Raw genomic sequence first — 23,039 nt, forward strand, 5'->3', positions numbered from 1 at the left:
TGGGAGATATTGACAGTATCTAGAGAAGTACTGTAGGCTCTATATTTAACATTCTGTCAATGCCAATGTTGTGACAAATCAGAGGATGAAGTAGGAACATGCACTAGAGAAAACCAAGAAAATTTGCAGCATAGCATCAACATTGTAGATTTGGGTAGTTTAAGGAGGGGTATCAGTAAAAAGAGTACTTACACCTGTGAAAGTGCTGAAAATTACGTTACATAAGTAAGTCTATAAATGGTGTACAGTGTACATGTGCTTGATAAGTAGAACAAAAAAATATATGATTTAGTATTACAATTGCGTGCACAAGTGTTTTTTTTCAGGAATACAATCATACCCAATATAATTTTATTGATATTAATTTTTACACCACCACCACCAGTATTGTAAGTGCTACAAAACTTCTATACTATTACACAGTTATAAAGGTGCTGGTCGTGGTCTAATAAACAATTTCAGCCATAGATTTGAATTAACCTTGTTGTATAGGATCTCTATTAAAATGATTTAAAATGATATTATTGCTCAGTAGTTTATTACAAAATATAAAACTGTACTCACTATTCATTAAAACATGTCGTGTGACCTGAATACAAACATTATGACACAATTATTACCTAGAGATGACTCTGTGATTGTGTCACTTTTTATAGTGAACATAGCAGGTATATGCGTATAAATAAAACAGTTTGGTCCTTTTCTCTTTGTTGTTAATGTAGCTAAAGTGTAAAAATGATTGTCATAAGAGTGGTCTTTTGTGCTGTAGTGCTACTGGTTGCTTCTAAGAAAGGTGAAGGATTTTTAACTTCCCTCATCCCTCATTTATTGATTTGGTACACAGTGTACACAATAATTCTACAGTCACAATAGCCAATGATGTTTTGTTGACTTCAAGAGTATCATTACAAAACCTTGTAAACATTAAATTTATTGGATTTGGAAAACCCACTGTGAAGTGTACTGGTGCTGGTGGTGTTAATTTTGTCTTCTGTAACAATGTAGTTATTGAAAGTATCAACTGGGAGGGGTGTGGCTTTAACAGTGGTTTGAGTTATGCAGGAATCAACTTTGCAAGTTCAACTAATGTTCTTATTCAAAACTGTTCTTTCTATAACTCTAAAGGGCATGCTGTTTCACTGTCAAGGGTCTCAGGACATGTACACATTAACAATGTTGTATTTGCAAACAATAAATATGAAGGTCATGGATCTGCTTTACATTGCTTAGGAAGTAAAGCTCTACTGATTGTTAATGACAGTACTTTTATATTTAATAAAGTTGCCAAAAGTGTATTTTACATTATTCATGCCTCAGTTGATGCTCCACCAAACTGTACTGTTATAAATTCTCTGTTTATCAGCAATAGAGGAGTACCGATTTACAATTCAGGTTGTTATCTTCGTTTTGTTGGTAGTGTATTATTTATTGGAAATTCAGCAAACACTGGTGGGGGAATTTACAGCAGTAACTCTGTTGTGACTTTTGATAACACTACAGTATCATTCACAAATAATAAGGCCCTTGAGGGTGGAGCAATATATACTGTCAATTCCAGCATTATATTTGATGGAACCTCTGATGTAATATTTAATTTTAACTATGCTAGATACAAGGGTGGGGCAATATCACCAAATTGCTCAAACATTGCATTTCACGGCAACACAACAGTGACGTTTAATAGTAACAGTGTAAATTATACAACAGAAACTTACAATTTTAATAATAATTATAATTATCTCAGTGGGGGAGCCTGGTTTTTACACAGTTCTGAAATAGAATTTGATGGAAATTCAGTTGTTGTATTTAGTAGTAACCTTGCAGGGAGTGGTGGGGCAATATATACAGTCAATTCCAGCATTATATTTGATGGAACCTCTGATGTAATATTTAATTTTAACTATGCCAGATACAAGGGTGGGGCAATATCATCAAATGGCACTAACATTGCATTTGATGGAAACACAAGAGTGACGTTTAATAGTAACAGTGTGAATTATACAACAGAAACTTACAATTTTAATAATTATTCTAGTGGGGGTGCCTTGTTTTCAAATAGTTCTGATATAGAATTTGTTGGAAATTCAGTTGTCATGTTTAGTAGTAACCATGCAGGGAGTGGAGGGGTAATATCATCTGTTAATTCTAACATTACATTTCATGGAAACACAAATGTGATGCTTAACAATAACAGTGCTGGACAAGTAATTTCTGAAAGATACAGATACAAATACACAAGACATTACGATATCAGTGGTGGTGTTTTACATTCCAATGGGTCTTATATAATATTTGAGGGAAATTCAGTTGTCACATTTTGCAGTAACAATGCCAGATATTATGGTGGGGCAATATCATTAATTTATTCTAAAATCACGTTTGATGAAAGCACAGCTGTGACATTTAACAACAACATTGCAGATGAAAGAATTTTTACTGGAGAATATTATAATACAGGTCCTTTCTGTTATGGGGGTGCTATATTCTCTTACGGATCTGACATAACATTTGTTGGAACTTCAGTAGTAACATTTTGTAACAATACTGCAAACGAAGGAGGAGGAGCAATATATAATGTGCTACCTCAAAATATTATTACTTTTGCTGCAAACACAAATGTAATATTCAGTGAAAACAGAGCGCGGTCTGGAGGAGCTGTATGTTCTATTGCTTCTGTTTTGTTTAAGGGAAGTTCAGCCATAACATTTGAAAATAATAGTGCTGTGTATGGGGGAGCTGTGTATGTACTTTTATATTATGGACATAGCAGCAGTAGATTAAACCAGTCCACAATTGAATTTGGTGAGAACTCAACAGTGCTGTACAGTTATAATATTGGTTGGTATGGTGGAGCTATTTACTCTGAGTGGAGCATTTTATTTAAGGGAAACTCAAGGGTAACATTCACCAATAATGAAGCATCATGGAATGGAGGAGCTGTATGTGCATACAAACATTTACATTGTTGTGACAATGGTATAACCATATTTGGTGATAACTCTACAGTGATATTCAATTACAACACTTGTGGGCGTAATGGTGGTGCAGTATACTCTGAATATGCAGATTTAAATTTTAAAGCAAATGCAAGGGTAACATTTATCAATAGTAGAACAATTTTTGATGGAGGAGCTGTTTATGGTGCTCATGCTGACATTTCATTCGAAGGAAGATCAATGGTAGAATTTAAAAGCAACATTGCCCATTGTAATGGTGGAGCTGTCTACTCTCAGGATAACATTTCATTTATGGGGAACTCAATTACAACATTTAACAACAATACAGCCATCTGTAATGGAGGAGCTATATTTTCATTTAACTTGTCTAAACATATAATATTTTCTGATAACTCAACAGTAATATACATTTCTAATAGTGGCATAGATGGAGGAGCTTTATATTCTCACGTTGCTGGTGTTGTATTTAATGGAAACTCAAAGGTGACATTTAAAGCTAACAATGCTGCAAGAAGTGGAGGAGGTGCATACTCTGAAAGTTTTTATTATTTTACTGAAAACACAACCGTGGTATTTAGTGACAATGGAGCTTTAAGCTTTGGAGGAGGTGTGTTTTTCAAAACTAAACGTTCATATAAATTATTACTTATTGGTGGAAATTCAAATATTAAATTTGTCAACAACAGTGCCAATAAAGATGGAGGAGGTGTGTACTGCAGCCACAATTGCAGTTTTATATTTGATGGAAATGCAATGACAACGTTTGCCAATAACAGTGCAAAAACTGGTGGGGCCGTACACTGTCATGATAACTGTTATACATTTTTTGGTACTATTTCAACAGTGACATTTGCTCAAAATATTGCCATAAAAGGTTAGACTATGATACTATAATAATTATTATCATTATCAAGCTGTAAAAAAGGTGTGGCCTCCAAAGAAGTCAGGGTCAAAAAGATGTGAAATCAAAGGTAGTAGCCAAGAAATGGCTGTGATAGTATAGTAATAACAAAAATTTTAATAATGACAATTCAGGTGGGTTAGTGTTGCCTCCTCCAAATTTTACTAGGATTTGGCACCAAATTCACCTGAATTGTCGTTACTAAAATATTTGCCATTAACCTACCATCACAGCCATTTCTTGGCCACCACCTTTGATATCTTTTTTCACCCTGGCTTCTTTGGAGGCCGCATCCTTTTTTACAGCTTGGCTGTTTTTGATTAGATATCACTTCATTTTGTAATTTCACACCTAAAGTCAGCTTATGGCTAGCTTTAGGTATTTCTTTACCACAGAGAAAAGATTATTACAAAGAAGTTTTAATGATTTGTTTAGCTACACGTACATTGCAATAATTTACCTTGATTAATCATAAAGATATGTCACATAGGTTGTACTGTTCACAGCTGAATACTTTACAGGGATTTGTGTATGTAACTGAAAGTTCTACATGGAGCCTCATAATGTAACTGTGCTCTTTGACTAGATGGTGAATGGTTTGTATTTGAACTTTCCACAGGGTGGCATATTTCTAGGTTACACACTCTATGAAATGTAGTTGAATTCTCTAGCTGGTCTCTCTACAGGGTGACTTGTTTCCAGCTGAACTCTCTACGGGGTGACCTGATCTCTCTACAGGGTGATTTGTTTTTAGCTGATTTCTACAGGGTGAACTGTTTCTAGCTACAGGGTGACTTGTTTCTAGCTGATCTCTCTACAGGGTTACTTGTTTCTAGCTATACTCTCTACAGGGAGACTTGAAATAAAGTTGAACTCCCTACTGGGTGACTTGATCAAACTGATCTCTCTACAGCGTGATTTGTTTCTAATTGATCTCTCTTTAGGGCTGCTTGTTTCTACTGAGCTATCTACAGGGTGACTTGAAAAAATATTAGTTGCACTCTTTGCAGGTAACTGAGTAACTTGCCTAACTAATCTCTCTACAGGGGGGTTGTTTCTAACTAAACAGTGTACAGGGTGATTTATTTCTGGCTGATCTTTCTACTGAGAAATTTGGTCATAGCTGAAATCTCCATGGGATGACATGGAAAATATTTGGGCTAACAGTGACTTGATCACGCTGATCTCTCTACAGGGTGCCTTGTTTCCAGTTGATCTCTATATATAGTGACTATAGCTGATCTTTATACAGGGTGGCATAACTTTATCTGAACTCCCAAAAAAACAGCCTAGTATGAAAATACGATGGTAATCAATGAAATTTCATGTAGTTTTCATGGGAACTGCCTATGAAAATTTGGCAATTCATAGACACTGCATGGCCACTGCAACCATGAAATTTTCTTGTGCCATGAAATAATTTGTCAGTGCCATGAAATTACCATGAAATATCCACTTTTTATGAACATGGATATTACCTTGAAATATCCATGAAATTAGTTTCATGGGATTAGTTTTCTATTCATGGATAATCAATAGGTGTTTCATGGCACTGTTCTCCAGTAGTGCTACATGGTGACTTCATACTATCTGATCTCTATACAGGGTGACGTGTTTCTCACTAATCTTTCAACAGAGTGATTTGTTTCAAGCTGATCTTTCTACAGGGTGATTTGTTTCAAGGCAATCTTTCTACAGGGTGATTGAAATGTAGCTAATCTTGCTACAGAGTAACTTGTTTCTAGCTGATCTTTCTGTAGGCAATTTTTTTCTAGCTGATTTCTCTACAAGGTGACTTCTTACTGGCTGACCTCTCTGCATTGTGAATTGTTGCTAGAAATCTCTCTACAGGGTGATTTGTTTCAAGCAGATCGCTCTACAGGGTGATTTGAAATGCAGCTTATGTCTTCACAAGGTTACTTGTTTCTAGCTGATCTCTCTATAGGGTGACTTCAAATGTAGTTGAACCCTTTGCAGGTTAACATGCTTCTAGCTACTGAGAGAGTTTGTTTCTATGTAGCTGAACTCTCCACAGGATTGCTTATTTCTAGCTGTATCACACTACAAAATGTGCTTGAATTCTCTCTAGGTGGTTGTTTCCAGCAGATCTCTCTATGGGTGACTTGTTTCAAGCTGAACTGTCTATAAGGTGATTTGTGTCTAGCTGATCTCTCTACAGGGTGAGTTGTTTCTAGCTGATCTCTCTACAGGTGGCTTGTTTCCAGCTGAACTCTAACTTGTTTCTAGCTGATCTCTACAGAATAAATTGTTTCTAGCTGATTATTTCTCTACAGTTTCCAGCTGAACTCTCTACAGGTGATTTATTTCTAGCTGATCTCTACTTGAATCTATAGCTGATGTCTTCACAGGAGGACTTGCTTCTATTTAAACTCTGTACAGGATGACTTAGATATAATTGAACTCCCAGCTGGATGACTTGATCAAGCTGATCTCTCTAGCTGATGATCTCTCTACATGGCTGTTTGTGTCTACTGAGCCCTTTACAGGGTGACTTTGAAACATAGCTGAACTATCTATAGAGTGATTTGTTACGGTGACTTGTTTATAGTTGAACTCTCTACAGGGTGACTTGTTTGTAACTGAACTCTCTACAGGGTGATTTGTTTTTGGTACTAGTTGAAAGGTGACTTGATTGATTGATCAATTATAACTTTTAAATTACAGTATTGCATACAAGTATAATAAAATCTTTAGGATACAGTCGGTACTGATGGTCCTTATACTTGATTGTACTTCTTATTGGGTGACTTGTTGTTAGCTGAATTCTCTACATGGTGACTTATTGTGCAGCTGAATGTTCTATTAGGGTGACTGCACTATTAGAGTACCTGGTATCTTGATTGCGTACTAGTTGACTTTCATATATGATTTATCCACCTCTCTACCTGCTTTCAGTTGATTCCGTAAACTAGTTTGCCTGGTAGGTATGACAAGTATTACTTTTTGTTTGGCCAGGCAAAGTTGATTGCTAGTTTCCCGTTTCAAGATTTTCAAAATATCATGCAGGTGGAAGAGCATTATTCATTATTCACTATGACCAAAACTTTGAAGAAAACACTAAAATAAACCCACTATTACATATTACAATAATGAAAATATTGGTGAATATTTGAAAATCCATGCGGTGGAAATAGCCATATAATGAAAATGTTGTGGCACTTCTATAAAGGCATGCAAGTAGAAATGGGAAACTAGCAATCAACTTTGCCTGGCCTTAACTAAACTTGATCATGCGCTTTTTAAATATGGGTGGCATTTTTGTTATGTCTTTTGTTATAACTCCATGACTGTTATTACAATTTCTTCAAACCACAAAAGGTTTGCACTATATGGTGGTTACTCCATGCACAGACCGATTTTCAAGTCATTCATAATGTAATTTTTATAAGTAATGTAATAAGGTAAGCAAATTTTTGATTTTTAATGGCCAGTAGCCTTGAGCTAGTGGACCATCAGTATACTGTGCCCTAAAGATTTTATTTATTAATTGTATATCCGCTATTCTATACTTGTATGCAGTACTGTAAAGTTACAATCAATCAATCAATCAATCAATCAATCAATCAATTAATCTGTGAGTCAATCAATCAATCAATCAATCAATCAATCAATCAATCAATCCATCATTCCTTCAAGTGGTTTACCCTGTGGCTGTGACATAAAATCGCTATCATTTTTTTTGAAAATCATGTATAACTCCTTTGTTCTTTATCCTATGTGTATGAAAATTGGACTGTAAACATACTGCAGTATGTTCTAACTGCCCTCCACATTTGAAGTAAATCGAGTAAAGCATACGTGAGTTATAGTGATTTTCTAAGTATTGCAAAAAGGAGTAAAATAAGGTGAAACTAAGATCAATTTTGAAGGCTTGTATCTCAGTGATTTTCTGGCAAATTCAGCTCAAATTTGAAATGGGAGAACCCGAGGTAGTTTTCACAAGAAAATGGTTAAATTCTGGTCAGGCACTATTGAGCTATGGATGGCATTTTCTTGGTTACTGTAAATTACAGGCTTGTCTGTCGTGCCCACTGGCTGTACTTGGCCACACGACACACTATCATGTGTCTTTATGAAACAATTTACATGCACATTTGAGCTAAAACAATAATTATACTGAATATACAGTCAAGTTGGAAGGGTGATGCTGTGCATAGTGGGAAAGGATGAATATATGGTAAGGGGAAAAAGTGGGAACTGGTAGGTACTAGCTTTACCGACGGATTAAATGATGAGATGAATGGATGGCATAGAGCGTAACATTGAAGTCACAAGTCAGTTTGTTGCGTGTCATGATCAGTTGTGTCTTGATTTTGATTGAATTTGAATGTTAATAAGCTGTGCTTTAGCATAATAGCAGACATACCAAGTCTCACGCATTGGGCGTGAGTCTCACTGACTCAGCTACATGCAGTCTCACGCTCACATGCATGGAACTGCTAATCTCACGCATTGCAGAGTAGCTATACCTTGGGCTACATTTTCTTCAACCAGGGATTTTTCTAGAAAATAAATTCAGGAGGAGCAATTCGAGCTTTTCAAAATTTGAGGGAGCAGAACTTAAGTTTACTTATCATCAATTTATCATTCTTAAAATTAATTTTATCATTGAACCAGTTGAAGCATAGTTCCGGGGGGGGGGATTCCCCCTTTGCGCCCCCCCCCCCAAAAAAAAATCCCTGTTCAACCATAGATCTATACTTCAACTGAGTCAACATTTCCCATCAATTACAAGCTCCAAGTCTAACTACATGCACTTATAACTGAATACAGTAATTATACTTATAGGCGCTTGCTTCTATGTTAAGTTATAAATAGCACTAAAGTAGGTATTAGATCGAGTTTGGCGGGATTATAAGGATGGACTATGTGTTCTATTTAAGGTCCCTATTTAGTGATTATTAGTTTCTCATCCATCCTTCATAGGCCACCCGCATGATAAGCCATTATTTACTCTGTGCATGCTCAGAAGAATACCTGATACCAATTTGAACCATCATAATTCAGTTGCATTGAAACTAGATGGCATTTTTAAAAGTAACGCTACAGTGCACCATGCATTTACTGCAGAGGATTCTGTATTTCAACAGTCACTTAATCCCGCTATGATCAAATCAATAGAGCATGATTACAGCTAAAAACTAATGTAAATTTGTGTGAGGACAATTTGGACAAGGTCTGTACATTAGTGTATAAATATTATTAATATAATGGCCTAATGGTAATGCCCTCCCGCCCGCATCATAATAATTAGAAAGACTGGATGAGAAACTAATAATCACCAAATAGGGGCCTAAAGCTGAGAGCTAGCCATGAAGTGACCGCAGCTGAATTTGAGGAAAAGTAAATGAAGCTAGTTTAGCTATTCAACTGCACTAATATAATAGATGCATTAAGTTGTCTATGTATCGAGGAACTACCAGCTAATATGCATTACACCATTACACCATTACATCCTGTACTGACAATTACTCTATTAACTTGTATGTTGCAGTATTATGCATGGTAACGTGTGCAGAGCCTTCCTAAGATAACAATGGGGGCTCTGTGGCACATTAATTGTAAATCTACGTCTGGTCAGGGCAATCTCACTCCTAAGTGATTGTGAACCTTGGCATTTCTGATAATAGTCTGTGCCTAGAGTTGTGAATAAAAAAAAGCATAAGAAAATGGGAATTATTATTTTTGGCTAAAGTGAGGCTCAAACCTGGGACCTCCCATACTCTAGCCCAGCGCTCTATTACTGTATCACTGCAGTTCCATCTAACCTACTCTCTTAGTTTGTACCTGATATAATGTCATTCACGAAGGAGTCTATATAAATAACACCAGTAAAGAAGAAACCAAACTTGAACCTTGACCCTAGCTCTAACTCTACAGTACAGACATGTCTCCTAAAGTCGAATGCTCAGGCATACTACTAGGAGTGTCCCCTAAAGTTGAATACTTGGGGCATACTACTAGGCAGTCAGTGTTGGGACAGTTAGTAATACTTTTTAAATGTAACTCGTTACATAATATTTTATTACATATTATTTTGGTTACAGTTACATATTATCCATAAAATAAAGTAACTAATAATATTACATATTATATTACTTTGTGTCCACAGCCTTAAGCTGTCACGTGTGAAACTGCCACTTTATCACGTGACATGATTTAGAGTATATCATTTCCTGACTGCTGAATTAGAGTAAGTGACTGCTCTATTAGAGTATTTCAATCTTATTTCCATAAAGTGTGAATAATCATTCTAAAATTAAATAGTAAAAATAATGACACTGCAAGGTCTTATATGAAATGCAGTAGCTAATAATGTGCAGTATATTCATATTGTGTAGTACTGCGCGTTTTAATTTAAATTCTTGAAAATCATCCTATTATGCTGGCATAATGCTTGGTGCTTTTGCTAGTGTATTATGCTCGAATTATGTCGGCATAATTGGCGCAAGCCTAATTATGTAATATTAGAGCCGTTACAGTAACTTTGTTACTCAAGTAACGCATTACATTCGGCATGCAGGGGCGGATCTAGGATTTATAAAAGGGGGGGCTAACTCAAGGTATTAATCTCTTGGGTGGAGGCATGTGAAACACACCTCCCAGCATACGAAGCATGCTGGAACTAGGGGAGTCTGGGAAAAGGCGGATTTAGGGGGTTGCTTGGGGTGCTGAAGCACCCCCCTCCAAAATTTTACAATGAACAAGCTAGGAAGTTTCTAGAAGCTGTAGTACAAGTGCAGGTGCATTTTATACACATGTATGGGCAATGAAAAGATGGAAAAAGCAAGGGGAATAGTTAATCTTATCCAAGAATTACTAAGAGGGGCTCAAAAGTATACTTTTGGAGTAAGTCTTACCTTAGAAGTTGCTAAATCTGAAATACTCTAATAAAACAGTCAACTACTCTAACAGAACATCCATCATTAAAACTATAATTTTAAAGAAGTTATCAGAGTGTATGCTGAAATTAAACCTATTCTTCTAGACCTATGCACTGCTACCCTCACCACTGCAAACATCCTGCCATATACCAATCACTTTAGGTAAAAGATTTATACCTTTAATGTACTAGAAATTGTAAAAACATCATTAATTGAAAATCTATTCTGAAAATAACCCTTTCTGTCAAATAGTTTAAGTTTTTTTAGGCTCTGTTATAAACTTGATTCTTGGGTTGAAATGCTTCTCTTGCAAGTGAAACAATGGTCTTATGAATTTCTTAGCTTTTATAAAGTTCACAAGGCTGCAACATCTGAGAGCTGTTCGTTTTTGTTTCCCTTACTTGATCAAATCCCATGCTACATTTGTATAAATCTAGCAGCTTTGGAGTTTGCACTATCAAATCCCTTGAAGCTCAACTTTAAGCCTTAATGATACTGCAGCATTTGTGTTGTCATGATCATTGTATGCTAAAAAGGGGTTAGTTGCGGCCAAAAACTACTTGCATTTGTAGACTAGTTGTAAAACAATTATAATGATGGATATATCCATCATTTTAAAAGTTAGATTGAAATAGCAACCTGCACTTCAGAACAGTGGCTACATATGAAGTAGATCCAATCCTGTGTTTTAAATATTCTCCTTGACCTTACATTCAATTAACTATACACTCCTGCACTTCAGATAGTGGCTACCACTGCTTGAAGTATCTTAGTTTACTACAGTGGTATATCCCCAGTATATGGAACAGTTAATTGTTTGTTATTTTAGTAGTTTTTCAGTAAACCCGCATTCACTGATGTTTTACTGAGAGTTTAAAACTTAGTAAAATAATTATGTTTCATATACTTAAGTTTACTGACACTTTACTATCAGTATATCTACAGTAAGGCATCTTAACAAATTAGTAAACTAAGAACCTTCAAGCAGTGTACATATGAAGTAGATCCAATCCTGTGTTTTAAATACTCTCCTTGACCTTACATTCAATTAACTATACATTCTTTATTCTCTTTGACAAGCTACTATTATACATTTTCTTAAAATCCAATAACAAGAAACAGTGTATAGTTCTGTTTTTAAAATTAAAATTACTTCAACTGAACTCATTCAAATTAAAATTACTTCCAACTGAACTCACAGGGGCGGATCTAGAAATTTTCAGAGGGGTTTCTGGTTCTCTGGAATTGCAGCTTCAGCCTAGCTGCAAGTTGAAGACCAAAAAAAAGGTCGCTACGTGTAGTTTTGAATGCTATGAAGGTGGTTTCAAAGGCAAAAATATGAAGTTTAGCAAATAGAAAAAGCCTTGCTATAATACAGTATGTATAACTCTTTGTAATTTTTATCACCCAGACAAATCATAGGGGTGCACGCTATTTCAGAGGGGTTTCTGGAAACCCCAGAAACCCCCCAAGAAACCGCCTCTGACTCATTCATCTTGTACCCACATTCGGTTAAAACAGCTTCTAGATTCAATCTTGCGATAGCCGTTTTCCAAAAATTTGCAGGGGCTCTGGGAATATACTTGTATATGCTAGAGCCTCCCCTAGCTGGAGAATTATAGCTGAGTGCACATGTACTCCACACACTGGTGCGTCAGTCTACTTGCCTTTCCACTCCCACTTACCCTCTCTACTGTTTGGACAGCTAATGTAGTTTGAGCCATGAGACTGTAAATTATGCTATACTTCAAAATGCTAAATTTGATCGCGGGAAGCTGATACCCATATGTTTCCACCAGCGTTGAAACCGGGTCGGGTCATCCGGATCACATTTTCTCCGGGTCATCCGGGTCTGACCCGAATTGGATCACTTGAGAAACGAAATTGTTCGTTTGACGACGTGGAAACTTATAAACGCTATCGCGTAGCTCTTCCGTGAGCCACGGCAACTTATCGCGTTACAAACATACGCTTAGCCACGCACATTTATTAGTAAGTGCGGTATGTAGCACGAAACTGAGGGTATCTATGGTGAGGGGTAGCTATTGTTAGTAGGTGATGACCTTTTTGTTGTTTTTGTTCTTTTTGTCTTCAATCTACAGCTAGGCTGAAGTTGCAATTCTAAAAGTCTGGATCCGCCCCTGTTTACTCAACACTAATCGAACGATCAAAACGTAGTCTCGCTCGCTCGAGACTAGCCGAAACATAGCTCTTATCACACGTATCGGCTTTAATTAATCCGGGTCAATCCGGGTCACATCCGGATCTGACCCGGATTGCTATCCGGGTCAGTGGGTCATCCGGGTCAGCAGTAGTGACCCGGTTTCAACGCTGATTTCCACGACTAGTTATTGAATATGTTAGTCTAAGATTGAATTTTAGCTACGTGGCTGTACTCTTTAGTTATATTGACAAGCTGTAGGAGAATAATGATACCAAGACACACGGTAGTGTGTCGTGCGGCCCAAGAAGCCGGCGCGCCACCCGTTAGTATATTAACAGGGCGGAGAAAGAAAACGCAATTTTCACACCTATGTAGCTCTGTGATTCCTAATCAAATTGGAACCAAATTTGCTAGAGACGTGTCGGCCAGTCAGGGGAGCTTGCACACCAAGTTTGAAGAAAATCGCTCCAGCCATTTCCGAGATACGAGCGAGCAAAATTTCGTTTTAATTTTCTTCGTTATTCTTCATTTCGCACACTTCGCAAAATCCGCCATACAACACGAATTCGAGTTCGGATCGGGATGAAATCTGGCACGTTTACAGGGCTCATTAAGACGGATCTCCGTACCAAGTGTAGGAATCCGATGAACATTCAGGGAGTTATGACCGATTATTTGCGTAAAATAAGGTCGAAGGTCTGTCACGCTTAAAGGGTAAACCCCTTGGAGGAATCAATTAAAAATTGATATGTAGATTGAGCAACCATGGTAGGAGTGCCTTTTTGTGGAATCGGGATAAAGAGCATGGAGATATGACACAAAACCCAACTTGTGTCAAACTTACGCGATCGATTTTTATGAATTAAAAAACTATTAGTTTTCGGGTCTACCAGGCAAACTGCTTAGAGCAACGAGCTGAAAATCAGTATGTAGCTGGAATAATCATCATAGAAAGTCCTTGCAGTAGTACAGAAGAATCTGATTACAAACCACCGAGTTATGATTCGAAAGGCAACTACGTGTAGTAAATTCGAGATCGAAATACTCTAATAGAACAGTCACCCTAATAAAGCATTCAGCTGCATTTATAATTTACTCAATTATATTACATTGCAAGTTAATCTGTAGGGAATTCAGCTACAAACAAGTCACCCTGTAGTCAGATCAGCTAGAAGAAGGTACCTAATAGAGAGTTCAGCTTCAAAGAAACCATCATTAGTATTAGTATTAGTATTACAGGTAAAGAAGGCTCAAGGAGCCTGTAAAGCCTGATCTGTACAAAAAGAATTTAACAAATTTGCAACTACATAGCAAAAACTTATATACAATAATAGTTAACTAATTAATAATCATACAATAAAGTAGACCAGCCACTGTCAAGAAAATTTTTAAAATCATTAAGTGTGGGAGCATTAACTATGTGATTGGGTAAACTGTTCCAGTCATTGATGGCTCGTACAGTGAAAAAAGTAGATCTCACTCTTGATGTTGCTTGAGGTTTAAATAACTTGTAATTGTGACCCCTAGTTGTTGATGAAGTTGCGCATGTAGAGAGTTCAGCTCAAACAAATCACCTGTAGAGAGTTCAGTTAGAAACAATTCATCCTGTAGAGAGATCAGCTAGAAGAAGTCACCTTGTAGAGAGTTCAGCTACAAAGAAACCACCATGTAAGAGAATTCAACTGCAAACAAATCACCTGTAGAGAGTTCAGCTAGAAACAAGTCACCCTGTAGAGAGTTCAGCTAGAAGAAGTTACATTGTAGAGAGTTTAGCTACAAAGAAACTACCATGTAGAGAGTTCAGCTGCAAACAAATCGCCCTGTAAAGAATTCAGCTACAAACAAATCACCCTGTAGAAAGATCAGCTAGAAGAAGTTGCCTTGTAGAGAGTTCAGCTACAAACAAATTATCGTGTAGAGAGCTCAGCCACAAACAAGTCATCTGGTAGAGAGATCAGCTAGAAGGATCGCCTTGTAGAGAGTTCAACTACAAAGAAATCACCCTGCTTCATCTTTTCTCCTTCCTGTGGTAAAGAAAAAATGATAGGTTATAAATCCCTAAAGCCAGCCATAGCTAGGCCGGCTTTGGGGTATGTAAATACAAAAAGAAGTGAAATCTAAATTAAATCAAAGCTGTAAAAAAAAGAGCGAGGCCCTCAAAAAGGCTATGGTGAAAAAAGAGTGAAATCCAAGGTGGTGGCCAAGAAATGGCTGTGATGATAGGTTAATGGTAAAAATTTTAATTTAGGTTAATTTTGTGCCAAGACCAAGAGGCACCAAATTCACCTGAATCATTGTTATTAAAATTCTTACCATTAACCTACCATCACAGCCATTTCTTGGCCGCCACCTTAGATTTCACATCTTTTTTCACCATAGCCTTTCTGAGGGCTGCACTCTTTTTTTCAGCTTGGCTGTTTTGGATTAGATCACATAAACAAAGTGACATCATTCTTCACTCAAAATTACAACAAATTCAATCTCAATAGGCCAAATGTGCAAAATTTTCTTGTGGGGGCATGCCCCTAAACCCCCTAGATGAGCATGCTCCACATACTGAGTGTGCTTCTCACACTAGTTGTATCAACTTTCTAGCTACATACATAAAATTACAGTCCATGTTAGCACCCCTCCTTCTGAAATCCTAGATCTGCCCCTGCTGGGGGCATTCCCCTAGGAAATTTTTGAAAAATAGATGCTAAAATACTGCAATTTGGAGACATTTCCACCTTTAGATATATTACGGCTCTTTGCAGCATTTGCTAATGGAAAGGTTTTGGTAGGTTCAGACAACCAAGCATATGATGCACCCTCTCACAATTGCGTGTGTGATAGAATAATAATGTTGAAACTGAAAAATTTTGAAATTTGAGATTGAATCTGAGAGCATTTTCAATGGAAATCGTGTACCTGAATTAAGTATACCAGTACCAGTAATAACTACACAAGTAGATGAACAAGTCTTTTAAACAGACCAACGCACTTCATTGTATGTATAGGCACAGGCAGATTTTTGGAAAAATTCCATAACAGAATCAACTTTTATGCTTACACTGAATGTTCTATTAGAGTAGTTAGGTGACTGTTCTATTAGAGTATCTTTATCTTGTACCCCTCAAATGCTGATCCGGGTCATTGTTGTCAGCATAACCTTTAGCATAAATCCACTAATTATGCCTTGGAAAGATGTTTATAAGGTGAGTTTATGAGTATTTGTACTATAGTGATCATATAAATATGCTAAGACAAAATTTCATTATTATCCTCAGCATATTGATCAACTAAAGCCTAAAAGTGAAGGGGGGGGGGGGGCTTCAGCCCTCAAAGTCCACCCCCTAGATCCACCCCTGACATTTATAAGTACAGTTTCTTGAGTTATATTACCTGTTTTATGGCCTATTTCGTTATATTACTCAGTTACCAAAAAGTAATAATTATTACATAACACGTTACCCCCAACACTGTGCTTGCCCTCAGTGTAAAGTCGAATACTCAGGAAATACTAGACTCGTGCCAACCCTAGCTTGCCTAAAATCCAACAAACAGTCACTTACCTTCATACAACTAGTGGCCGAACTAGCTCCATCATTGACTCTACTATATCAAGCATCAATCAATCAGGGAAGAGTTCCAAATGAATGGAAAGAAGCTAAAGTAGTACCTGTATATAAGAAAGGAGGAAGATCCTTAGTATCTAACTACAAACCTATATCGCTTACCTGTGCACTATGTAAAACTCTAGACATATAATATCATAATCTATTTATGATCACCTTAACAAACACAAGATATTATGTAATGAACAACATGGGTTTAGACAGCACAGGTCATGTGAGACTCAACTTGTTGCGACTGTTAATGACTTGGCAGAAGCCCTAAACAAGGGGACTCAGGTTGATGTAATACTCTTGGATCTTGCTAAGGCATTTGACACTGTACCACACACCAAATGCATTCACAAACTAAGTTCATATGGTATTAATGGCCAATTACTATGATGGATCGAGTCCTTCCTTATGAACAGATTTCAGCAGGTTACAGTAAATGGTCAGCTAAGTAGCACAGCCCAGGTTATTTCAGGAGTCCCCCAAGGTTCAGTATTACGGCCTTTATTATTTATTTGTTATGTGAATGACATGCTTGATAAAATTAAGTCCACTTTAAAGTTGTATGCAGAGGACAGTAAAATCCTACAAGAGGATATCAACATGTTACAGCAATGGTCTGAATGCTGGATGATGAATTTTAATTCTGTAAAATGTGAATACTTAAGAGTAACTAACAAATCTTCACCCTTTGCTACACAATATCTCATAAACAATAATAAGATTCAGCAAGTTTCACAAGCAAAGTATTTGGGAGTTCATATTGGCGAAACACTTTCATGGAACTTCCACGTTAATTTTGTATGCAACAAAGCAAATAATGTCCGAGCATTTCTGCATCATAATATTAGACAATGTCCAGCAAATGCAAGGGAAAGATGTTATCTTTCTTTAGTGCGACCCATATTAGAGTATGCTTGTGTAGTTTGGTCAACTTATACTATATATGACTAATATTGATAAACTAGAAAGAGTACAAAGGAAAGCAGCAAGATTTGTATGTAATGATTACTCAATGTACTCTAGTGTCTGTAACACTCATTAACATGTTAAATAGGATGAACTGGACAACACTTCAAGTTGGAAGGGAAAACCTGAGACTGATAATGATCTACAAAATTGTTAATATACTTGTTGAAATTGAAACAGGGAACTCACTTATCAAGAATAATTTACTCACCCGAGGACATTCAAATAGATTCAAGCAACCATTTACCAGAGTTAATTCATTTAAATATTCCTTCTACCCTGATACAATTAAACTGTGGAATAAATTACCAGATACTATAATTAATTGTACAACATTACAAAACTTTAAAGATCTAATTAACTGTTAAAATATTTGCACACACACTACACCTTTATGTACGTTTACACTCGCTTGTCGAGTCCTGTACATTACAAATAATTAATTAATTAGTGGGTGAATTATGGGTGACTGCACCATGACTTTAGCAACAAAATGTCCAGTCAATGTCCTGTCACGGTGCCATGACTCCAGGCACAGTGATATTAATAATATATATATTAATCTTGAAGGAGAATCAGAATTATATCTGTGACCAGGCCTGATAAAAACTAGGCACTTGTACATGCATATTAAAAATGTCATAATAAAACTGGTCATATATCTATAATATCATACGGCATTACAAAATTTATTGCATATGTACGTAAGTCATGAAGTTTGCAACAGTCGAGGGGTCCAACACTTTGTGAAAACTTGTACGCTCCCTGCAGTAGAAATCAGAAATCAAGCCTCTAATGTCTGTGTTTCTCTGTAAATTGGAGAAGATATTCTGTAAACTATAGCTTGAGTGGGTGGAAAACACCAGAAATCAACATGGAAATCAGAAATCATGGTAGAAATCTGGAAACTCGTACACTCTTTCCGAAGTGTTGAACCCCTTGGCAACAGTAGTCAAATTTCATGTGCCATCGCCCTGTTTTCGCAGGCCAAACTATATTGTTATAATGTTGTAACACTACCACCACAGGTGGAGGAGCTGTATACTGTGATGGACATTGTGGTGTCTCATTTACTGGAAGCACATCAGTCACATTTACCAATAACAGTGCAGAAACTAGTGGAGCTCTAAACTGTGATGATAATTGTCACATAATATCAGAAGGAAACTCACTAGTAAGGTTTTTTCAAAATAGTGCTGTACATGGAGGAGCCATATACTCCAACAGAATGTCCAATATAACATTCAGAGAATATGCTTTTGTCACTCTTAATAACAATATAGCCACACAAAATGGTGGAGCACTTTCATGTTCAAGAGATTATACCATTACATTTTCAGGATATTCACATGTAGTGCTTCAAAACAATGTAGCCGGGCAAGATGGTGGAGCTGTATATTTGATATTTAATATAAAAATTTCATTCAGTGGTACATCTTGTGTTGTTTTAAAAAATAATGAGGCTATCCAACAAGGTGGAGCACTGTATTTCTCTGACAATGTTTTTCTAATACTGAAGGAAAACACAATTACAAACTGTAAAAACAACACAGCTAGAGAATTGGGTGGAGCATTATCTATAAGCAACTTTGTTTCACTTGCTTTTACTGAAAATAGTACAATATCATTAAATGACAATAAAGCTGCTCTGAGTGGTGGAGCTATATATTCATTTAGAAATTGCTTTATCAGCTTTACTGACAACTCTGTTGCAAAGTTATATGAAAACAGTGGTACATTTTATGGTGGAGCAATATACTTACATGGTAGAGTCATTGTTGTTTACACAGGGTACAGTGAAGTTGAATTTACTGCTAACATTGTTACAAGAGGTGGTGCTGCAATATATTCCAATCACCATTGTCACACTTCCTTTACTGGATACTCAAAAGTGATATTTGGTGATAACACTGCAGATTATGGTGGCGCTGTAAATTGTGATGGTCGCTCTGATGTGACATTAGAAGGAAATATCTTACTAGAGTTTGTAAATAACACAGCTGGACATGGTGGAGCTATATCTCTTTTGAAATCAACACTATGGATAAGAGATATTGTGTCCGTTATGTTTTTTAACAACATTGCTCAAAATGGTGGGGCTGTCTCCATTGCAAATTCTGAAATTGTGTTTTCAAACCATTCCGTAATCAAATTTATTAATAACAAAGCTTTAGAGAATGGTGGGGCTATACACCTTAAGGACAATTTCATTGCAACATTTCATGGTAACTCTTCCATAACTTTTACTTATAACACTGCTGATCGTCGTGGTGGGGCAATATATGCTGAACTATCGCAAAACTTCCAAAGCAAAGTTATCATATACACTACAAATATTTACTTATATAACAACACTGCTGTAGCAGGTCCTGATGTTTACCTTGACATACCAATGTCTTGTGATGAAATGTGTTTAAACAACAGTGTCATTGACTTCACTGAAAGTTCTGTGGTACAAACTCAAGCTGTTCAGTACATTATCACTCCTCCTAGTAAGCTGGAGTTTTATAAAACTGCTACATGCATTGATGACAACATTGGAACAAACTGTCAAGTGTACATGGTAGAAAATATAATGCTTGGTCAGGAAGTTGTCGTCGATGCATGTGTACTGGACTATTATGGAAATCCTGCTGGTACAACTTTGTTCTTGGTAACTGGTGAGAACCTAAATCATCGTATTAATGGACCACAATATGTTCTAGTATCATGTAAAGTATTTCAAAGAATCAGTGTAATAGGAAAGAAGATATCTAGCATGACAAATTTTTCAATGACTATCACATCACATGATGGCAGCAAATCTGACTTAAAAACAATTTCAGTTCAATTAATACTTAAATTATCGCCATGTCACCCTGGTTTCCACTATGACAATTACACCCAAAGGTGTATATGCTACAGTGATAGTGATATTGTGTCTTGCTCTGACAGTACATCATTTATCAAAAGAGGCTTTTGGTTTGGCAAAGTTAATGATAAAGCTACAGTGTCAGTTTGTCCTAATAATTATTGCAATTTTGCTTGTTGTGAAACATCTAATGGATTTTATGAGCTATCACCAAACAGAGCAAACCAATGCAATTCATACAGAGCGGGTATGGCTTGTGGTAATTGTTTGAAAGATTACACTCTTTCATTTGATTCTATAGAATGTGTGAGTGTCAGTAAGTGTACAACTGGACAGACAGCACTGGTAGTGACATTATCGACGATATACTGGATAGTAATAGTTGGACTAGTGTTTATTGTAACGTATTATCATGTTGGGATTGGTTATTTGTATGCCATATACTATTACAGTATGGTGGATATTTTGTTGAGTAACACTTTGTACACAGCCCAAGGATTGTTTACAATTGTTAGCATTTTGTCCAGTATTGCAAAAGTCACTCCACAATTTCTAGGACAACTCTGTTTGTCGCAAAATTTGAGTGGAATTGATCAAGAATTTATTCATTACATACATCCACTAGCTGTCACAATCATTGTAGTAATTATCTGTCTGTCAGCAAGAATTTCCCACAGAATTTCAACATTTGTGAGCAGAGGAATAATACATGTAATATGTTTTCTTTTGCTATTGTCATACACATCTGTGGCAACAACTTCATTGCTGCTATTGAGATCACTGAGATTTCATAATGTGGATAAGGTTTACACTTACCTGTCACCCGACATAGAGTATTCCCATGGTCGTCATATGCCATATGTTATCATAGCAATATTATGTACACTAGTGATTGTGATTGGTCTACCACTTCTACTCTTACTAGAGCCATTCCTCAATCACAAGATCAACTTCATAAGAATAAAACCGTTGCTAGATCAGTTTCAAGGATGCTACAGAGACAAGTATCGTAGTTTCGCTGCCTACTACATGATATGTCGACTGGTGATTATTGTGACAGTCATTGCCAATTCTTCAAACAATAACACCTCTCAGTATTTATTGGTCATTATGAATGCTGCTCTGGTTTCAACACATGTACTACTGAGGCCATATGCGACTAACAAACTAAATGTTTTTGATTTTTTCATATTACAACTAATGATTGTGGTTTCTATGGTACCACTTCTTGAAAGTTTTGATCCAGATTTACTTTTAGCATTCACTTTTGTTTTGTTAATGATACCACTGATAGCTTTTTTGATAATGGAAATTTACCTTTACAGGGTGAAAATCAAGAAAATTACCAAATACTGTATACCGCCTAAACCAGACATTACCAATAACAACAATGAAATACCAATGAGAGATTTTGTTGATAGTGTTATTGATGATAGTAGCAGGAGGAATGCCACTGTATGTGAAATGTGAGTATACTGTTGTGTCACAAGCAGCTGCACACAAACAAATTTCTGATTTCTTATGCTATGAAATAATGTTAAATTAATAACTAACACATGCGCAACTCAGATACTGCTGCATAATGATAGTTAGTTATCATTCTACATGATAATAAAATAATTGTGCTGTAAAATACCCTTCACATTGCATAAACATAATTATGTAGCTGAATTTCACAAAACAAGGCTTCCACACAGACCATAATTCCATGTAGGAGCATGGCATTAGTTTCAAATTTTGACTTGGAATTGTACAATGCTATGATATGGAAGAATTGTGTATAAACGTTAGGTCAATAGCTTACTGATTAGTCAAGTTACAGTTGGTTAAAGTCAGAAAATTGGATGTGTGTGGATTCAGGAAGCCTTGTTTTGTAAAATTCGGTCACATATATAATATAGACTGTATTTTAGTATGTATAATTAGTTATGTACAGTATGTTTATATGTACACAGCAAGATTGATGAAGCTGTTGATTTTCGTGAATCCTTCATTGGAGTGATGAATGAAATTGATCCAGAAGACCAGTAACGTATTATGAGATGGGAACAATCACAACAATAAATTTACATTGCTCAATAACATACAATATTGTTACATTGATAAGTAACACGTATAACTTTTGATGTTGCTGCTGCTTTTATGATACCCCATTTTATTTTTATACTATTGCTCTTAGCTGTGTATACAAACTGCAGTATATAATATTTTGTATAATATTTGTCTGCTGGCAGGTATATAAATCAATGAATAGTGCATAAAATTTATTACCTTATATGATGCACTGACCTCAAATTGTGTAAAGTGTACATGATTAGGTATCCACTAGACTATACAGGCAAAGATATAAAAGTGCCTACATTACATTATCAGTTTCTACTATGTACATGATTAGGTAGGGGATTCCATAATCTATCTGCTGTGAAGAAGAAGGAATGGTAATATGAATCTATTCTTGTGGATAAGTGAGAACTTTTTGTTGCAACTACTACCCATTATGGGTGTGATTAGGGCTGGCCTGAAGGATGTAATGACAGGGTACATGTTGTCCTATTATGATCACACATACACTAGATAGTCAGATGGCTCAAAGGCCATTAGTTTACCCACATGTACAGTAACACCAGGGCATGTGAGCTTCTTGCTTGAACCTGCAAACTGTTCAGCAGTGCCAAATTAAGCACATG

At 36.4% G+C, this 23,039-nt stretch overlaps 2 protein-coding genes across 2 annotated transcripts; both read left to right on the forward strand.

Moving 5' to 3' along the window:
• Positions 1-577: 577 nt before the first annotated feature.
• On the forward strand, positions 578-19,396 carry LOC136248042 (probable outer membrane protein pmp20). Its single transcript, XM_066039858.1, has 5 exons — positions 578-668; positions 770-793; positions 865-3,831; positions 18,530-18,675; positions 19,292-19,396. The coding sequence occupies exons 1-5, from the start codon at positions 578-580 to the stop codon at positions 19,394-19,396; spliced, it is 3,333 nt and encodes a 1,110-aa protein (XP_065895930.1).
• A 253-nt stretch (positions 19,397-19,649) lies between these two features.
• On the forward strand, positions 19,650-22,542 carry LOC136244546 (putative leucine-rich repeat-containing protein DDB_G0281931). The gene is made up of 2 exons (XM_066036124.1): positions 19,650-21,818; positions 22,308-22,542. Exons 1-2 carry the CDS (start codon positions 19,894-19,896, stop codon positions 22,381-22,383), a joined length of 2,001 nt encoding a protein of 666 aa, XP_065892196.1. The 5' UTR covers positions 19,650-19,893; the 3' UTR covers positions 22,384-22,542.
• Positions 22,543-23,039: the final 497 nt, after the last annotated feature.

This window comes from Dysidea avara, chromosome 2, assembly GCF_963678975.1.
Source record: "Dysidea avara chromosome 2, odDysAvar1.4, whole genome shotgun sequence".
Classification (NCBI taxonomy): Eukaryota; Metazoa; Porifera; class Demospongiae; order Dictyoceratida; family Dysideidae; genus Dysidea; species Dysidea avara.